Genomic DNA, 19562 nt, shown 5'->3' with positions numbered 1-19562 from the left:
TGTCACGCTTCCATCTACACTCCTATATTGGACAGAGAGGGAAATTAAGGTCGTTGCCCTTTGTACAAATACGAAGCCTGCCTGAAATGTTAATGGTGCCCACCATGGCAGCGCCAAGGACAATAAAGACCACAACTCCATGTCTCGTTTTCATATCAATCGGCAGAAATTATTTTTATTAGAAAAATGAGATTTTCCTGTATTTACATTTTTACACCATTGGACTGGGCACTTTTGTTGCCTTGGGAGTTATGTACATATCAGTTTGCACACACATTTCAAACCCCATTCCTTAAAACAGTTGATAACACGTTGAACGAAAAGAAAAGACATACTACAAGAAGACGACCATAGTATATACTTCCTCTATCATAGAAAGGTGTTAAGCAAACGTGTAATTTTGTAGCTATGCTTGGAAATATTGAATACAGTTATCAGCACTTCCTCATGCAGTGGATTAAAACATGACAGGTATAAACTGCCGTGATTGGTAAGTGAATGTCTATTCCCAAATGAGAACCACCGAATAGAGCATACAGCTTGCATGGGGCTCCACCATACAAGAGATCAAGCCAGTTCTGATGTGGGTTTTGGACTGTGTTTGAGTGTCACTGTGAATGGGAACCCTCTGCATATGGAGTTTGATCCTGCCCATGTTGGGTTAAGGATGGACTCGGACATGGGTCTTCAAAGCTGCTTTAATCCATGACTTCCTGTGGGCAATGACCAGCTTGTGTATTATGTACGCAACAGGTCTCATAACGTGACTCAAGGATATGAAGGGTTTACCCTCTCTTTTTTTCTGTCTGAGAAGGCCACTGTTTGTGACTTATCTGTTTCTTATTCAAACCACCAGTGAGACTCACCTAATTCTTTCTGAATATTCAGCTTGAAATATATATACTATACATAGACACATACGCACAAACATTCTATTGTGATCAACTACAGTGAAGTCTACTGACTAAATAATTTGGCAAGTATATGCTTTTAAGTTGGCTTTAGCAGGGGAATGAACAAGATTAAGATTTGGAGCTCCAGAACAACCGGTAACGAAATCTTTGGAGAACCTCAGGCTTGGAAGGCATCTGAGCCACAGCTAGCCACATAATTAGTGGTATCGAGTAGTTTCCTGACTTTTCTATGAAAATGTTATCCTTGACCTTATCTCTGACTTGGGGGAAAAATAGGCAATTGGCATCCTTTCCTAGTGAAAAACATGGGAAACGTGAATGTTACAAGTGCCCCTTTCATCTTTGCAAATCCACTAGAATTTTCAAAGATGATCACCTGAATTTGACCCAAAATAGCCTGAATCTTCAATTTCTCAACTGGAGCATTTCCTTAGCGGCCATGGCTTCAGAGCTGTGTCTACAAACCTAATAAACTTAAGAGTTTTTTTTTTTAAATAAAATGGGTTTTAAAAAGTCAATACTGCTCATTTATTTGAGTTAGCTAAACTGAGAATAGAAATAATTCAATAGGTCTTAGATGTAATGTAATGTTAAAACCTCAGTTGAATTCGAAAGGCTATGATTATTTTTCATGGAGAAAACTGACAATGTTTTTATATTTCTGGACCTTCACTATTTGCTCAGCTATCAATAGTCTTTGATTTGAGCCCTTTAAAAGCTTAAAACAGCAAAATGTCAGATCAATGAGAAGCGTTTAAAATGCCAAAGACAAACTTATGTTTGCTGGAGAACAATTAACCTTATTAATTTAAAAGGCAGCTGTGGTATTGGCTACGTGTTACGTTAATATTCTTTTGAAGGCTCATCTTAAATCCTTCCCAAAGGTGTGGGAGAGAATTAACTGGAGGAGGTTATGACCCAGGGCTATGGCTAATGAGGAATGTTCTAGACTTGCAGAGATGCAAACTTATCGTTTCATGGACCTGGTACCTAAGAGGGATATATGAGTGATAATTTCAGTTTCGTCTTGTTTGTCTCTGCATACTGCTGACACCTTACTTGAGGAAGTTAATCTGAGAAACGAGTCCATTGGAAACAGTTTGGTTCTGGCTCCCTGGAGAGCTATGTGCTTTGAAATCCAGCCCCAGAGAAGAAAGCCTACTGGCCAGATGGTTCTTTTGAGTGGTCCAGTTTCTCCACAGCTCAACAGCCCTGGGAGGATGTTCTCGTTCACTTGCAGACCCAATGATGGGATCTCAAAATAGGTATCAAATAATGATAACTATTTTCTGGCTTACGAGACTTTTTACTGCCAGCTTGAAAGATGTCAACAGCTAAAGAATTTCTCGGGAACAATGACAATGGTGCTTGGTTAGATTAACTGACCCTCCAGAAGGACTGGATCGCAGAGCCTCCCAGAAAAACATCCCTTCGAGTCCCAGTTCAGTTTCCTCACCTATGAAATGGACCTAATGTGGCCCCAGTTCACAGAAAATAGAAATGCCTGGCGGGAGGAGTGTGGCTTAGGACACATGAGCAGTGCAAGATAGGCATGCACAGGCTCGGTGTCGCTGCCTCCCCAACGCATAACGCATGCCACCATTTTGGACTCGTAGAAAGCCTAATGGAAACATTCCAATTCAGTGTTCTTGAGTGAGGCAAACTGAACGAGCACTCCATGGTTCAGCAGTTATCTTGGTGCCAGTGATGACCTAGCAGGGACGGTCACTTGCAAATACCATGACCTTTCTGAAAATGGGCCACACTGTTTAGGATAGCTTTGATGGTGGGGGGGAGGGGGTAGCAGAGGGAAGTGTGTGTGCCCACACACATGGGAGGGTCTACTACTTTGCAAATGTTTAATGGAATTAACCCTGATGTCTACTGAGAAAAAGAAGAGAGATTTGGAAGGGGATAGTTAAAATTAGGCACATGCTAAGTAGACAAAATAACTCCCCAGGAACCAAACAAGTGAATGCAGAGTGCAAGCAGATGGGGAGAGACACAAACGGCATTCAAGTGTCAGAGGGATGGGAACAGAGGTGAGATCCCCTGGAGTTCTCGATACACCCCAAACCAGACGACGAGGGGCGGGACACTAACAAACCTCCTCTCAACAGAGGCTGAAGCGCAAGAGAGAGCCCAGGGGACCTCAAAACAGCCTACCTCTCTTTCCAACTTTTATTCTGACCTCCCTGGGGGAGGTCAGGCACTTTGAGAATTCACCCAATGTTAGGGATTTATTAGCAAACTCCTGCTGCTGATGAGGCTGAGACCAACCTGAGCCTCAGTTTCCTTATCTATAAAATAGGAGCAACCGTACTTCTATCCTATGGTTATTTGGAGGATTTCAGTCTAGGATATGCCTGGAATCAGTCTACACTCAATGTGGATGCATCTTGATACTTCCAAACTCATGTGCTGACCCAAGGCATATACGTGGGATAAGCAGAGAATCTCACATTCTGGCAAGGCACGGGATAGGATGGACAGAGAAAAGAAGCTCCCTCTGCACCTTGCCATTTTCCTGAAACACATCTTGACTCCTTTCACCATCTCTTTGCCCCATTTTGTCTCTAGGGAACCTGATACACTCTCTTTTGTCAGCCAGACAGTAGGCACTTGGGACTCAAAGAGGATTTCCCCCCACTCCCTTCCCTGATACATTTATACCCTGAACAATCAAAGGTATTCTTCATAAGATAAAAATAAAAATCAAACAAAAAAGCTTTCAGGAAATAGGCTTTTTACATCGCGGTCTGTTTTCTAATCCCTTGGAGGATTTCTTTCAACCTCTTCTTGAAGCCCATGCCATAATGCAGGGCTGGAAGGAGGCAGGATCTGGCAAGGGCTGGAGAACCCAGTGGAACCACAAATGCAGAAGGGCAAGTCTGGTCACCTGTTTGGATGCTCCTGGGTTTCCCAGATACTATCTTTGAATAATCAAGGTTCAAGTACCAAAGATATCTTTCCAGGAGCACCAACTATATTCTCCAGAGTTACATACGGCTTTAGGGAAGGATGGGTTGTTGGATTGTTTGGTCATGGAATCAGATTTTTATTTCCTGGTAAGAACTTGATTTCTCATTTCTAGTTTTTACACACAGTCTGTGTTTGTGTTTCAAGGACCCTTAGTTGTCTTTAGTGTTAGGGAGCACAATTTCTAGACCGTAAGCTGCTTATGGGAAGAGACTGTATTTTCTGTCCCCTTTGCATCTCCCAACCTCAAATTGGCCTTAAAAGGAGAGTAGATACTCAGTCAAGTGCTATCAGCTGATCAGTGTCCTTTGTTCATCCTTGGAGAGAGAGAACTAGAACTCTATTATCTCAATGATCACCACCAGCTTTCATCTTTGGTTTGAGGTTTTAAACTATATCCCTTGTTGGCTCTTCCCAGGGAATTAGGTCCCTGAGAAAAGTTTTCTCTTCTCCAGGATTCTGAGGCAGGGAGTACTGGGGAGCTTAAGAGAAAACCAAATCCAAAGGGGGATGTATGGGTCTGTATAAGGCAAGAGGCAAAGAAAGCAGGGGCAGTTCTATGACGTTCTCTGGCTCTTATCCCAGAGGTACCTGGAGAGCACTTTTGAGAGAAACCTAGAACTGAGTCAGCCTGGCAAAGGGAACCAGGCGAGGAATTAATTGGACCATGCATGAAGGTCTTGGTTTCTAGACCTGGCTCTGATATTGTCAATCCAACGATCCCATAGCGATTCTGTCCCTTTGGGAGCCCAATCTCCTAGTTTTCTCATCTCCCTTCCCCCAGATCTTGGCGTAGTTCTGTAAGTTCTATTTTTCTACGACCCTTCTAGACAGGCACCTTTAGCTGATGCCATATCGAGAGTACTTCCAGGCACAGAACAAGTGGGGATGGAGAAGAGGATAAGGAATTGAAACAGAGACTGTGCCCTTTGGTGGGTTTACAGAAATCACCCACGTGTCCATATCAACATTGTCTTCAGAAGTTAATGTGAGCAGAACATGGGCCACACCCCTAACCCCAGATGTCTTTTTTTGAAAAGAGGCCAAGAACACCAGCACCCAAATCCCACTTGGGCCCTGCCATTCTCCCTCCCTAGAACTGAGATTATTATTTAAAAACAAAAACAAAAACAAAAACAAAAAAACAAAAACCCAATAGCGCCCTCTCTTCCTAATTATCAGCCTATTGATAATCAGAATGGGTTTTCCACATGGTAATAAGCATCATCATGACTTAATTTTTAACATAAACTTTACATTATATACAATTTTATTTGGATAATACACTTTACGTGTCAGTGGTAGAAATCAGGCATGTATAGTATGTACATGTGTACACGAGCATTGGTATTCACAGGATTAAGTGCATTTTCTCTCCTCCGATGTGTATCAGGTGGCAAGTTGCCCTCATTGCTACGACTAGATGTGAACACAGTACGATGTGTAGGGGTTGAATGGAAAAGCACAACCACGCGTTGGTGTAGACCCCACCAACCCTCTCATTCAGCACTTCCGACCCTGCTGGCCAAAAGAAAACGGGGCATCCAGAAGGTCTAATTTTGTCTCAAATAAAAATACTGCTTTTGCATTGAAAACCTCCTTCACATGGAATCCTTAACTCCTGTTAAACACCAACCAATGAGTTTTGTTCCCACATACTCATTTTTTTCTCCCCCTAGAACTCCCAATTCTGTCCACTATAGCCGCGATTCGTACAAACAGGTTCTGCTTCAGAAACAATTCACGTGCCCTCTGCAAGGATTCACAAGCCACATCTACGCACAAGGAAACAGTACGGGGATGTGCCTGAAGTTAACGAATATATTCAGCTCTTCTGAAAGATACTTAGGTTTCTCAAATTAGTATTTATTTAGGTCTTAAACTGTATGGGATTTCAGTGCAAGGTATTTATTTATATGACAACTGATTATTAGAGCTGCACTTTTTAGGTTTAAAGGAGATACATTTTTAATCACCATTTAATTAACACCAACCTTTACCCTCCCCCCCCTTTTCATTAGCAATTCTATTTGCAAAGAATTCAGGGCATTTGTCATTTCCTGAGAAGGACATAGAATATTAAATACACATTGGCAGACATATCAAATAGAATAAACAATGCGGGACTATATGGCTGCTATGGATCTTTTGACTAATTAACTGCTTTGGTGAGAATCCCATTTAAGTGAAACTATTTCATTTGTAAACAAGGTATAATTTTCTTGTTTCTCCCTTGAAAATAACTGTGAGTCGATGTGACTGATTTTGCGGCACTGGGTGAATTTTAATGGTCCTCTCAGAGCAGCTGAATATGAAAACTTCTCAGGCTCTCTGCAACGGGGAAGAGAAACCAGGTATAGGCCACAAGACATCTGGTCATGGTGCTGGCTGCAGTTTCGAAGTAAGGTTCGCAGAGGGCGGAGGAGGAGTGGGGAGGTTATAATCCTGCATCTCTCAGGAAAGCAAGCCACACTGGCAGAAAAAGAGACCCATTAGGGACTTGTCTTTTCAGAGCATTGAAGCCAGGAGTGGCCTGGGACCTGCAGGGGTAAGGACAATGAAGCTTATTTTTTGGGGGCTCCCCAAGGTTTCCAGGGTAGAATTCATCCCCTGGAAGACTCTTTTCTTACAACAGACTATTTTAAGTTGGGTCTGTGTGCACTGTTACCCGTCGACAGAAACGTGAGCATCTGCATTTAGGTGTACCCGTTGGGCCCCTCTCAAGGGGAGAAAGCCACGTAGAGTCATGGAAGTACCATTACAGATGCCAGCTCCGACTTGAGCCAGGTGAAACTCAGGCCTGGTTTTGGGTTCAGAGATTCTGACTCTTTGGCATCAACGGATCTCAGATCTCAGGCTGGGATGTCAGAGGAACCCTCTGTAAGGGATCCGGAGTTGGGAGGGCTTTCTATTGATGTCTTGATATTCTTTTTCCAAAGAACAGAACTGACTTGAATCACTTTCAAATAGCTCTACATCAATATCTTTCATTTGAAAGACTGCCTGCCTGATTAATGGTCGATTTTTATATGCTTGGGATCATTACAATTGAGAGTCAATGAATTTGTGCAGGAAGAGAATTGTGTATTCATTATATATAGCATTCTAATCCTCAGTGTTTATTTAAAGAAAACAAAACACGTTGGGTTTGAAAGGAACCACATTACTGTGGTTCTTCTTCCCAAAGCCTAATTTTTGGTCTTTTTCTATGTAAAAAAAGCATGGGGTTAACAGAAATAATGCTGTTATTAGAAGAAGGGCTTTTGATCTATGGAACAGTTCTGACTGTAATTTGCATTCTCCCTGGAGGTCCTTGTCTTTTGGCAGGTCCCCTGGGCTTTAAAGACACGAGAGGAAGAGAGAAAGCCTCTTTGGATTGATGACATAGCACTGTTCCATGTGCTGGGGAGATTTTTAAATTCATTTCGTGTCATGACACGCCAGTCTTCTGGGGAAATGAGGTGATCCTGGCTGGGCGGGGGGGGGGGTGGGGGGAACATAGGTCTGGAAAGCCATGGGAGGACAAAGGCAGGATGTTCTAAAAGACTAAATAATCAGGAGTGTGCCTAAGAGTAGATATGGGGGTGAGGCCCTTCAGTCTGGGCTTCTCCGTTGTTGGGTCTTGGGGCAGCAGAAGGGCCAACATCCAAGAAAGAAAATGCAGGGGTTGGATCCATTTGTCATCAATGTCTAGCCAGCCTCTTCTGCCTGTCAACCTCAAAGGTGACGAGAAGACTTTCTCACCCGTGGCCTCCTCTGCCTCCCCACCAATGATCCTGAAACTTCCTGCAGCCACTTCTCGCCATTACTGGGTATGCTTGCCCAAAGATGGGGCCATTCGATGAATCTGAGCTCTGAGAGAATTACTCCCAACACCTGCCCCCTCACAAGAGAACACTCCCTACAAAATAGGACATGCTATAAGTAAGAGAAACGGTAATGTTTCAATCTGCCACTCTGTCCACCCACTCCAGGAACCTAGAGCAAAATGCAGAAGGAAGCCAGGAGATGACCAGGCTAGTTAGCCTCGGCTGCGTGTCACCCAATGGACTCAGCTACACTACGAGACCTGATGGCTAGTTGTCCTAGATGTCTCAGGGACCTTCATGAATTTAAAATATACTGAATTAGAACTATATGGAAATGCTGAGCTAATACCATTTGTGGGTTTTACAATACTTAATTTTTAAACTACAATAGTCTGGTCTGTAGTGACACAACCACTACCTTTTTGTTTTTGGCACTTGGTGTGTGCCAGGCCCGTGCTAAGAGCTTCCCGTGCTAAAGACTCCCCTCCTTCCTGAATGAGTATCATTCCAGATCACATAGGCACAGATCTGAGTAAAGTAAGAATGGGACAATAGGGGTGACTCGGAAATGACAAATGCTCTGAGGAATCTTTTTTTTTTTTTTTTTTTAACATATCCCTGTCGGTGTCAGTGCAGGTTGGCTCCAATGGAGCGAACGTTTCAGAAGAGAGAAATCACTTTCGCCACTAAAGTTGATCCACAATTTGGAGGATGCTCAGGGTGGATGTATGAGTGTCTCTCATGTTTTGAAGGCTTTTGATCTGAGGAGGTTGGGGTGGAAAGGAGTGTCCAACCAAATCTCACAATGCTCAGGAAGAGAGACCTAGAAGCATGCTAGCCTTCAGCGGACAGATGGCATTGTTACTTCCTACAGATCATAGTACACATATGGCTGCTGGCACAACCCACCACGTTAACCCGGGGAACGGCAACACACACTTAATTAGATGCCACCATGGCTGTTCGGGGACCGAACAGGCCATGGTCACTCTGGAAGGGGAGGGGTAACAGATACTATACAACCCTGAGTCGTCACCAGAAGGGGGGAAACACAAACTTACATATACGAGAGTCTTCAGGATAAACTACAACAGCCGCTGTGTCAGAGACAGGAGATCCAGAGATCAGAGAACGGAGACACGTTCTGTGTTTGTGCAGCTCTGAAGGAGACCATCGGGGCCAAGGGTGAGAGAGTGGTCTGTGGAACGCACGAGTCGACATCCAGAGAGATCCTCGTAGCTCTCCACCTGAGGGCCCTTCTGGCCTTTTATTCCAGATGTGTCTTGGAAATGGACTATAATGAAGGTAGTAGCATAGTTACTGTGCACACGGATTGGCTATTCTTTGGGGGAGCCTGGAGTTCTGGGGTTGGGCCTGGGCAGTGATGGGAGGCATAAGAGTAAAGCTGAAACGGTTACAGAGCCAAACTTCCTAATCTCTTGCACATCCATCTCGCTACAGCGCAGACGCATTCGTAACTGTTCTGTGTCAGGTGTACATGCATACCATATTGCTTATTCGGAATGAGAGAGACCGTTAGGCGTTTCTGATGAGGAAATCACATGGTGGACTGGTCTGAATGGAATTTGCAATATAGGAAATCATAACATCACCACGGGCATCCAACGCATTCTTATTGCCAACATACCCAGCGGGCGTGTCCAGGAGACTTTCCCTTGTGTTTGTGTTTTTGGTTAAGGACTCACCTATCTGGTATCTGCCATGCTCAGCACACACCTCACAAGATTCCTTGAGTGGAAGACTACGGCATGGAGCCATGTGCAAAAGAACCGACAAAAACAAAACAAAACAAAACAAAACAAAAAACCTTCCTAAATCCTCTTCCTCTTTGCAGGGCACCATCGGACATCCGACATTTACCCTCCGGAACAGTGGCCGTTACGTATGTTTCCCTATAGATAAAACATTAATGGAAGGTTTTAAACATCAGATTCAATACTAGGCATTTTCTTGTACACACGTCTATTGCTGCAGGAATTCAAAACCCTGGGGGTAGAGTACATACTGTTCTTATTCGCAGCATAAGGCATAACATGCTCTGAAATATACACGTCGTTGTGGCCTCTACTGTCTCTGGAGCAGTACGATGCTGTCGACCTCAAGGACGACCGAAGGTAGCTGTCATTCACGGCCGGGGATGGCAGCGAGTGTTTGTAAGGGTCTGAGGGACATCTCCCGATGACTAAGCGTCGGTCGTCCCCATAGCAACGGAGGAAGGGGTTATCGGAGGTGTGGTCTGGCAAAAGGGACTTGCTCCGCTTCCTGTCCTCCAGACCCTGGGGGAAGAGGGAGCTCTTGTTCCCCGAGAGTTTGCTTGAGGGGACGCTAAAGAGACTCCCGTACAGATTGCCCTCCAGGAGCCGTTCCCGGTCCTTGAGGCTTATGCTCCTGGAGGGCCGGCTAAGGTCCATCTCCCTGGGCTTGTCAACGATGTTATCGTAGGAATGCTGACGGCTGATCCTGAGCTTGTTCTTCTGGAACTGGAGGGTGTTGTTCTGCGCCCAGTCCTGCTGGTAGACCTCCTCCTGGGCGGCCGGGCTCCCGGTCTCCTGAAGCATCTGGTCTTCATCAATGTCGTAGAGGTTCCCCATCCGCAAGCAGGCATCGCACTTGAAGGGGGACCTCACGGTGAAGTGGCCCGAGTAGGTGGGCAGGTTGGAGAGGCAGCTCCGGCAGTGTGTGGAGTTCTGCCGGTAGCGGTCGCTGCCCTCACTGTGAGGGGAGCTCTTGTCCTTCAGGGTGAAGTGCTTGGAGTAGAATTTGTGTTTGTCGTTGTTGGGGAGCACATCTTCATTGTGTGTGGGGTTCCTGTTCGTGGGCAGCGCTGGGTCCCCCTTGCGGAAGTTTTCGTTGGGGTCCTGGTACGGGTCTGGGAAGTCCACGTTCTCGGGGAGGGCCATGTTCTCCACAAACTGGGGAGGGTCCAAGTGGAAACTGGGCTCCTTCTCACCATCGATGGTGTAGATCTTGTCCCTGGGGGAGCTCGCTTTGGTTTTCAGATAGGAGCGCTCAACCTCGCTGCAGTCCTTGGGGTATTTGGAGGCCGCCGACCTTTTGAAGTTGTCCTTGGTCTTGTGGTTCTTACTATTGTCGGGCTCCCTGTGGCATGTGGCCCGACTTGAAGTTTCCGAAATGTCTGAGTGGGCCACCTCCTCCGGAAGGTACCGAGGACTCTTCAGGGAGTGGGTCCTGTTCTCCGCTGCACCCTCATCCCTCTGGGAGACTGGGTTCTGGCTCAGTGAATCCTGGCGGAGCGACTCCATGGATTTCTTCCAAAGCTGCCGGGGCCTGGAGTTCGCCTTGGACTCTGTGCTCACGGCCACCTCCACCGTGTTCGGGTTGGACTCGTTGAGAGTAAGAGGGTGCTGTCCCTGGAACACATAGTTATTGAGATTGTCCTTGTGCCTGTTGGCCACAAACGTTTGCAGCTCATTCATGTTGTCCCCAAACATGTTGTCTTTCCCCTGAAAGGATCTGTTGTCTGAATATATCAAATTCCCTTTCTCGGAAACCATGTCCATGATGAGGGAACCTCTTTGGATGAAATCAGCAGCCCTTTTGGGGGAATCCATTCTGGAGGAGTTCACGTTGGACACGTCGGAGATGTTTTTGGCTGACCGAAGGAGTTTCAACATGTTGCTCTGTGATCCAGTCAGGTTGAAGTCTGGAGACTTCTTCTTCTCCTCAATGTGCACTCCATGAATGCAGCTGTAAATACCCTGTGGGAAGGAAAATGAGACATAATCAGCAGTAGCAGGAGCACGAAACCACTGCACATTTGGTCTTTACCTGCAAAGGTGAGAGGTGTCCTTCTTGGAGGAGCCTTGGAAGGATCTTGAAGTCCAATCGGAATCCCGGGAATGTTCCTGAAATCTATGAGACCACAGGTGCCAGGCTTCTTTCGTCTCTCTGGCTCAAGATTATTACTTTTGTGGATGGTCATATATGTTGGGTTTGAGAAAAGGAATCAACTAATGCTTATGTATCTATAAAGGTCACAGTGCCCCCGAGTTGGCACGTAAGGAGATTGAGTTGATCCCTGGTTCACTAGCTCATCTTTTGCCAGAGTTTCCCAGGGTCATCTCTAGAGTCTGGATACAAGACTCAGCTATTAAACTGGGCTTAAAAGGACCACCAGTTATTAATTCTTCAGAGGAAATGGCACCTACCCACATACTGAAGCTATTGGTAAAGGCATGAGACCCAAGCAGGTCAACCAGAAATCCCTTTCTGGGTGCTTCAATGCTAGGCATAAAAATCCATGGAGTATCAATCAACCATTTTGAGGAAGGAAAGCTATAGAAGCTGGGCTAGAAGGAGCAGATGCAAGGGACTAGTCTTGCCACCATATGGGATGTTAGCCTGAGAGTGAAACCATCATAGAAAGGAGCGGAGCACAGGGGATGGTTTGGACAACACTTGGGCCTTTTCACATATGCCACTTAATCTATTCTGTGTGTGTGTGTGTGTGTGTGTGTGTGTGTGTGTGTTCGTTCCACATGGTCAGAATTGGGTGTTAGCCACTAGGAACAGTGAAGACTCCTGAGGACATAGGAATGAAGCACTAAAATCCATCCAGGGACGGAGTGACTTCAGGACTTTTGGGTGGCTCAGACATGATGGGTCTCTTGTTTTCCACTGCGCCTTGTTCCTTTCTTAAAAATAGCTGTTTACTCTGACTTCAAAGTAACTCGTGCTTCGTGGCACAACATAGGCAGGGCAGCTTCAGGGACATTGTGATTTATGTTCCCCTTCCCCACTGCTACCCCCAGATGGTGGCAGCTGGACATAATGGGGACAGTCTGAACAGGACTCCTGGGTCTGGGCTGGTCCCCCTAAGATAGACAGGGAGCCAGCCCAAGAAGGGGTCTGGAAAGCAAACGTGGTGGCTGCTGCTGACCAGGGCATAAACCAGGAGATGCGTCATTTCAAGGAAATATAAGGTGAAGCCAAAAGGGTCCTATTCCAACCTTTGGGGCCTCAGCTTCTCCATATCCACAGGGTGGGTGTGATTACATCAAACTCACAGGTGTCGTAAGGATTAGAGAGGATGGAAGAAAGCTATCTGGCCCTGCCCTTATTCACACATGACATAATTCATTGTGGGGTTGTGGTCTTGCCTTTGTGGGAAGGTAGGTTCTTGGCTTGGGAATTGCCTGTGGAGATTTGTTCAAGTAAATGATTATGTGTGTACAATGAAGACACTTGTCTGTGCTCTCTGCTCTGTGTAAGGAATATACATGTAAGGTGGCATATGTGTGAATGCCCATAAGACAAGCTTTAGACGTGTGTTAGCCCTTGATGAGAAAGAAAGAGTGTTTATTTAGCAACCCAGAAGCCCCCCCTATGCATAGCACTGGGAGCTGAGTCCATTTCAAGTTCCCCTAACAAACGAGAGAGGCAGGAAAGTATATTAAATATGAAATCCTTCTATTCATGCATGTTGGGCTGTGCTAATTTTAAAAGACAGATATTATCTGTGGAGAAGGGTGGGTCAGTGCAGAAGTAGGGCTCCCTGCAGCCTTTGAGGACAGAGGAGTGATGGTGGCTGGGAGTCCCCAAAAGGGGCATAGAAATCCTTGCAGTGCTCCTATGAGACACAGGGTCCTCTCTCCCCCAGGGAGGCGAGACTAAAGTTTAGATTCCAGGATGCCTGTTCCTGTGTGCCCCAGTCCCCTCCAATCCCATCCCTCAAGATGCTTGGAAGGGAAGTGAGGATTTAGTTCATTTCTCATAATGACGATCCTCTCAGCTTGGCTTCCTTAGTGGTATCTCAGACAGAGGAAATGGTCTTCCAGATACAAGCAGGATTTACAAGGAAAAGCAACAGTGTGCATTTGTTCATGATAATCCCAGAGTCATTTGGATATGGAAAGCCTTTAGTAATTGGTGGAGAGAATTAGCTTAACGTCGGCATAATACCTAGCTATACGCATGCACGTTGTTATATTTAAGCAATCTGTGTGTTTAGATGCCATCAAGTTAATTAGGAAATATGTATTTGCACAGAATGCAAGTTAAGAGTGCCACTGAACAGAAAAAAATAAATCATCCTCACTAAGCTAATGTGAATTTCTCTTCTGAATCTCCAAAGTTCTTAAAATCACCTAATGCTAAGAATATACAAATTCCCTTAGACATAATTGTTTTGTTTTCCCAATAACCATTAGCATATAAAACTAGGCGTTTTTAACCAAATGTGTTTCACCATGTTTCATATCCTCTTTAAATTCGTTCAGAGTAAAAACATTCCAAGGTGAGCAAATGGGAGAAATAGCTAGATAAATAGACAGGCAGATGGATGGATGGATGAATGGATGGGATGGATGAAATAGGTGGATGGATGGATGGAAAGATGATCGGCTGCACGACAGATAATGCCATATTTTGGTACAACAGATAATGCCATGTTTTGTTAGAAGATGAGTGACTATGTACACACAATGCAACTAAGTGACAAGATTGTGTTGAATATGTAAACATGTCAGGTGTGTGCACATACGTGTTGTGTAGCATAGATTTCTATCAAATCTCTTGTGTTGCTTGCATTGGATGTTCATTGCTTGTGTAAGAGCATGTGCTCTGGCTGGTACCACACCACCTAGATTTGAGTCCCAGCTCCACCAAGACTGTGCAGCCTTGAGCAATCATCTAACCCCATAACGTTGAGCTTCCCTATAATCTAGAGCTAATGACAGCTACCCACCTCACAGAGATAGCTTGTAGGTTAAACGAGCTGAGGAGTACACAGCCCTTACAGGGTGCCTGGCACATATAGGTGCTCCACAAATAATTATCATTTTCTGTGATTGTCATCATTACTGATGAATTGTAGGTGTTGTTTTATGGTAACATACACATGTTGCATTGTGCCACACGAGAGGGGTTACCTTGAATACTGTATGAGCTCACTACAGCACGTGTGTTCTGTTGCTGTGGTTTATGCTGGGTTCAATGTTACTTTGGTTTCTATTTGATGTGTCGGGCATTTTCTCATGGTTCTTCCCATCTTTGTTCCATTTGAGACTATTGCATAGCACAGTCTACTTGTGTTTTGTTAGACGTGTATACACACAGCATGGCCTTGTGTGTAGATTTTGTTTTGGTATACATGTTCCACTGGAATGGCATGTTCCACTGGAATGCATGCATGAACTGTAATGTCTTGCATAAGGATTTTAGGAGCATCGTAGAGCACATACGGCTGCTAATGGTGGATGCCACATATAGACTGCTTTGTTTGGCCTACATGGTTTAAAAAAAATGAATTAGTTACTAATATTTAAAAATGGAAAGGTTTCACATAAAATCAGATGATTGCATTCTCTTTTAAAAACTAGAATACCTGATAATATTGCCCTTGCATTCCCATAGATAATACTCAGCAGGACTTGAGGAGGGCTGACCCCTTCAGGTGGGGCAGGGCAGGCATACTCAAGTGTTCCCTCACCCTGACGCCCAGGGGCATTTGCTGTTTTTTTTTTTTCATCGCATTTGTGCTATTTTATTGTGCCCAGCCTGCTTTACCCCATCCTCCTCCCCTCTCTGGCCTCCACAGTCACCTGGGATTGCAGTGGCTGGGTTGTGAATGCACAGAACCTGGATTCCTTTCCTACACGCCCAGGAAAGGTTGGTGGGGGGGGTGGGGGTGGAGGATGTGCTGACCGCCCCCACCCTGGAGTCAAGAATCCCGGATTCTCTGGAAGCCCCGAGCTCCTGTGGACCTGCCCACTGCATTAGGAAGTAGCTGTCCGAGGTACTGACCCTGCTGATGGAGAAGAGGAGCCCTGGCCGGTCGGAGCACACGCCCGTGAAACAGAAGCGCAACTTCCAGTAGAAGAGGTGTTCCCAAATGAAGGTGATGAGGCTGAGGGCCATGGCGGCCGCCAGCATGTAGAACACGCCTGCCATGTTGTCGATGTCCAGCTGGCTGCTCATCACCTCGTTCTTCTCGTTGTGGCAGATCCCTGTGAGCCACAGTGTCTCCAGCTCCTCCATCTCGCCTGCACAGAAGACAAGAACCACAGGCCGTGAGGGAGCAGGGCATGCACTCTGGGTCCCGGTCACTTACACTTCTGGGACCTTAAGGCAAGTGACTGAGCTCTCCAGGCCTGCACATGCTCACTTGAGGGCTGACGCTAATCATGGTCAGGGTACCCACCTAATATTGTTGGAGGGAAGATGAAATAGGATGATGTATAGTTACGTCCAGTCCCTATTGTGTTTTCTTAATTATTGTCACTATGTTCTGCTTTACTCCACCTGTGTCCCCTGCCACCCACCCGTGCCTGGAACAGGATGGGACATAAACTCGCAGCATGCTACCTCGGACACACTCGCCTTCCAGTTATGACTATATCATTCACTAGCTGTGTGACCTCTGAGCCACGTCTCTCCTGTCTGGGAAATGAACAGAATAAAAGTGCGCACTTCCTAGAGTTCTGATGAGGACCAAAGGAGCTCACGTATGCAAACACCCCAAAATAATAAATTTTCATAAATAGTAGTGTTGACGGGATTGTTCCAGAGGAAGTGCCCAGCACGGTGCCTGACACACAACAGTTCCCAAATGTATTAGTTTCTTCTTACATCTTCCTTTAGAATGTCTGGGATTGTTCCAAGATGCCACCCACTAGCAGTGCACTGAGGGCAGAAAACCTTGAAATGAGACATCCCAATCAACTCTTAATGGCCCCTTCTGAACTAAACACCTCCTCACCTCAGTAGGCAGGTAAAGAAGCAGGTGGAGTTTTCAGCGAGAAAGAAAAGGTAGGCCGTGCTTGGCGTTATTTTGTCTTTCTTTTGTGTGCATTTCATCCAGTTGCCATCTAGGAGGAATTTCTCTGATCTGAATGTCTAGCAATTAAGCTGACTGTCTAGCAATTCACTAAACGATGGCACTTACGCTGTAATTCAGACGTTAAAAATTATTCTTCAAGGACAGTGAAAATCCAAGAGGATGCATGCACTGTTAAATGGAAAGTATGATTGGGTTGTGCGTGTTTGTGTGTCTAAGATACAATATGAAACGTACGGAGGAAAGGAAACACTCCAAATGTTTCTTTGATTCTCCTTTGAAGAGGTTAGCATAATTACTGCTTTCATACTGCTGTCTTTTTTAAGTTTCGTGAAATTAGCGTGTCATGCTTTTGGCTTGTTCGCGCTCTGGAATGATTTGGCTGAACAGAGAAATCTAAGTTGCTCCTTCTTTTTCCTGGACCTTTTGAAGATGTTACTGAGTTTTCTTCTGATCTAGATTATGGTTGTTGAGAAGTTGGCTAATAATCTAATTGTCACTACTCTCTATGCCATCTGTATTTTTTCTCTGATGGTTTTGGAGACTTTCATTTTGTCTTTGGTGTGGAAAGTAGGTGTGGACTTGCTTTATTATTTGTTCTGCTCTGGACTCAGTGTCTTTCTTCAATGTCTGACTCATAACTTTAATTCTGGAAAAAAAAAAACCTCACCCATTCTTACTTTGAATATCAACTCTCCCTATCCCTTTTTTTAAAATATACTTTACTTATTTATTTTTTTAGAATAGTTTTAGGGTCATAGAAACATTGGACAGGAAGTACAGAGGCTACAGAGAGTTCCCATACACTCCTCCTCCCCATTGCCTCAGTTTCTCCTATTAACATACATCTGGCATTGGGGTGGTTTCTTTTGTTGTTTTTTACAATTGATGAACAAATCTCAATACATTATTATTAACTAAAGCCCACAGTTTACATTAGGGTTCACACTTTGTGTTGTACCTTCTGTGGGTTTTGCCCGATGCTTAAAGCCATGTGCCCATCGTTACAGTATCATATGGAAGGAATAGTCTTGTTGCCTTAAAAGTCCCCTATAGGGCCCCTGGTTCAACTTTCTTCATGCCCCCATCCCAATGTCTGGCAACCACTGATCTTTTAATGGTCTCTATAGTTTTACCCTTTCCAGAACATCACATAGCTGGAACCACTGCATACATAGTAGCCTTTTCAGACTGTCTTTCTTTTCTTTTCTTTTCTTTTCTTTTCTTTTCTTTTCTTTTCTTTTCTTTTCTTTTCTCTTTTCTATTCTTTTCTTTTCTTTTCTTTCTTTTTAAAAAATATTTTATTTATTTACTCATGAGAGACACAGAAAGAGAGGCAGAGACACAGGCAGAGGGAGAAGCAGACTCTCTGCAAGGAGCCTGGTGCAGGACTTAATTCCAGGACCCTGGGATCACGCCCTGAGCTGAAGGCAGACGCTCAACCACTGAGCCACTCAGGTGCCTCCAGACTGGCTTCTTTCATGGTAACAAGATTTTTTTTTTAACGTGAGCAATCATCTGATTTGTACAAAGATGAAAGAAAATTTAAAATGATATGAAATATCAAGTTCCAAACAACATCAAAAAGTGTACTTAATCATACTCAGCTCCTAAAAGAGCAAATGGATAAGAGGAATGATCCCTGGCAGTGCATTTTGCTATATGAACTGGCCACAGAAAAAGCTATAAAGGGAGGTAGAGAAAGTCCATCTTTGAAGAATTAGAACTGAGGGGCTCTGAAATCAGCTCTATAATCATCTCTTATGGTTAGAAATATCCACGATGGGAACTCCAGGGATCTTTTGGATCCTTCCTTTAAGGTCCCTGTTACCTGTGGCCACAGTGTTAACACTTGTGCTGAGAACAATATGCGTTCAAGTTCCTCTACTTCTTTCCATGGCTTGACCACTTCCTTTCTTTTCTTTTCTTTTCTTTTTTTTTGCAAACATTTTTCCATTACATAGATGGACGGTTTGCCTATCATTCACCTACTGAAGGACATCCTGGCTGCTTCAAAGTTTTGGCAATTATGAATAATGCTTCTCTGTATATCTGTGTGTGAGAGGTTTTGGTGGGGAATGAGTTTTCAATTCATTTGGGTAAATACCTAGGAGCATGGCTGCAGGATTGTGTGGTAAGGATATGCTTAGCTTTGTGGGGCACTGCCAGGCCCTCTTCCAAAGTGGCCGTGCCATTTTGTGTCCACACCAGCAATGAACAAGACTTCATATTGCTCCACATCCTCGCCAGAATCTATTAGTGTTGTCAGTGTTTTGGATTTTAACCATGCTAACCAGGTATGTTGTGCTATGGCATTGTTTTAATCTGCAAGCCCCTAAGAATGCGTGCTAATTCTATCTTCCCTTTTCTTCTAAAGAATGGTGTTTAGAATATTCTAACCCTTCTCATTCTATCCCTCTAGGTTATTAACTTTATTTTAATATTTTCCACTCCTTTATGCCTCTGTCCTACAGTTAGATGCTTCCCACAGATCTATTTTCCAGCTCATTTATTCTTTCATTAATAATATTTAGCCCTATGCTTTCATTTAATCTATTTTAATCAGATATTCATCTGGCCATCTTAAAGTTCTGCCCGTTGTTTTTATTGTAAAACAATAAATCTGCCCATTCTTCTCTTATGATTCTTAAAAAACTTTTAGACATTTAATCATTTCAAACCCACTGTCTTCCAGATTATTCTCTTGCTCTCCCTCCTCCCCACCACCTTAGTTCTTGGGATTCACATTTGTCTGCTTGCTGTGTGTGCTGGCTCTCATGGTGGATTTCTTCCTTGTGATGTTTTAACTTTTTGAGTATGAACTCATCTTCACCAGGGCTGGTCTCCCTCTAAGTCCCATGGGGCCCCCAAGCACACTGGGCTATAGAAATGTTCCTACAGTGGGTTCTGCCCGCTGCTCCTGCCACGGTTCCAGGAGCTTCAAACATACCCGTTCTTGTAGGAGAAAAATGTGACTACAACTGCCACACTCTGTAGGTAGTATACATTTGGACTTCCATACTCATCTAGGTTTTAATTTCT

At 44.6% G+C, this 19562-nt stretch overlaps 1 protein-coding gene across 3 annotated transcripts in view; it reads right to left on the bottom strand.

The window, feature by feature from the left end:
• Nucleotides 1-5741: 5741 nt before the first annotated feature.
• Nucleotides 5742-19562, bottom strand: part of GRIN2A (glutamate ionotropic receptor NMDA type subunit 2A) — a 402208-nt gene continuing 388387 nt past the window's right edge. For 2 of the 3 annotated variants that reach the window (XM_072753877.1, XM_026003101.2), the window contains exons 13-14: nt 15488-15726; nt 5742-11442 (exon numbers count right to left, since the gene is read on the bottom strand). In XM_072753877.1, the coding sequence (XP_072609978.1) occupies nt 9643-11442; nt 15488-15726 (2039 nt within the window). In that variant the 3' untranslated portion in view covers nt 5742-9642. The remainder of the gene's footprint in view (nt 11443-15487; nt 15727-19562) is intronic. The other variant, XM_072753875.1, reaches the window with a different exon arrangement.

Source organism: Vulpes vulpes, chromosome 3 (assembly GCF_048418805.1).
Source record: "Vulpes vulpes isolate BD-2025 chromosome 3, VulVul3, whole genome shotgun sequence".
Lineage (NCBI taxonomy): Eukaryota > Metazoa > Chordata > Mammalia > Carnivora > Canidae > Vulpes > Vulpes vulpes.
This window is presented reverse-complemented; position numbering and strand designations above follow the sequence as displayed.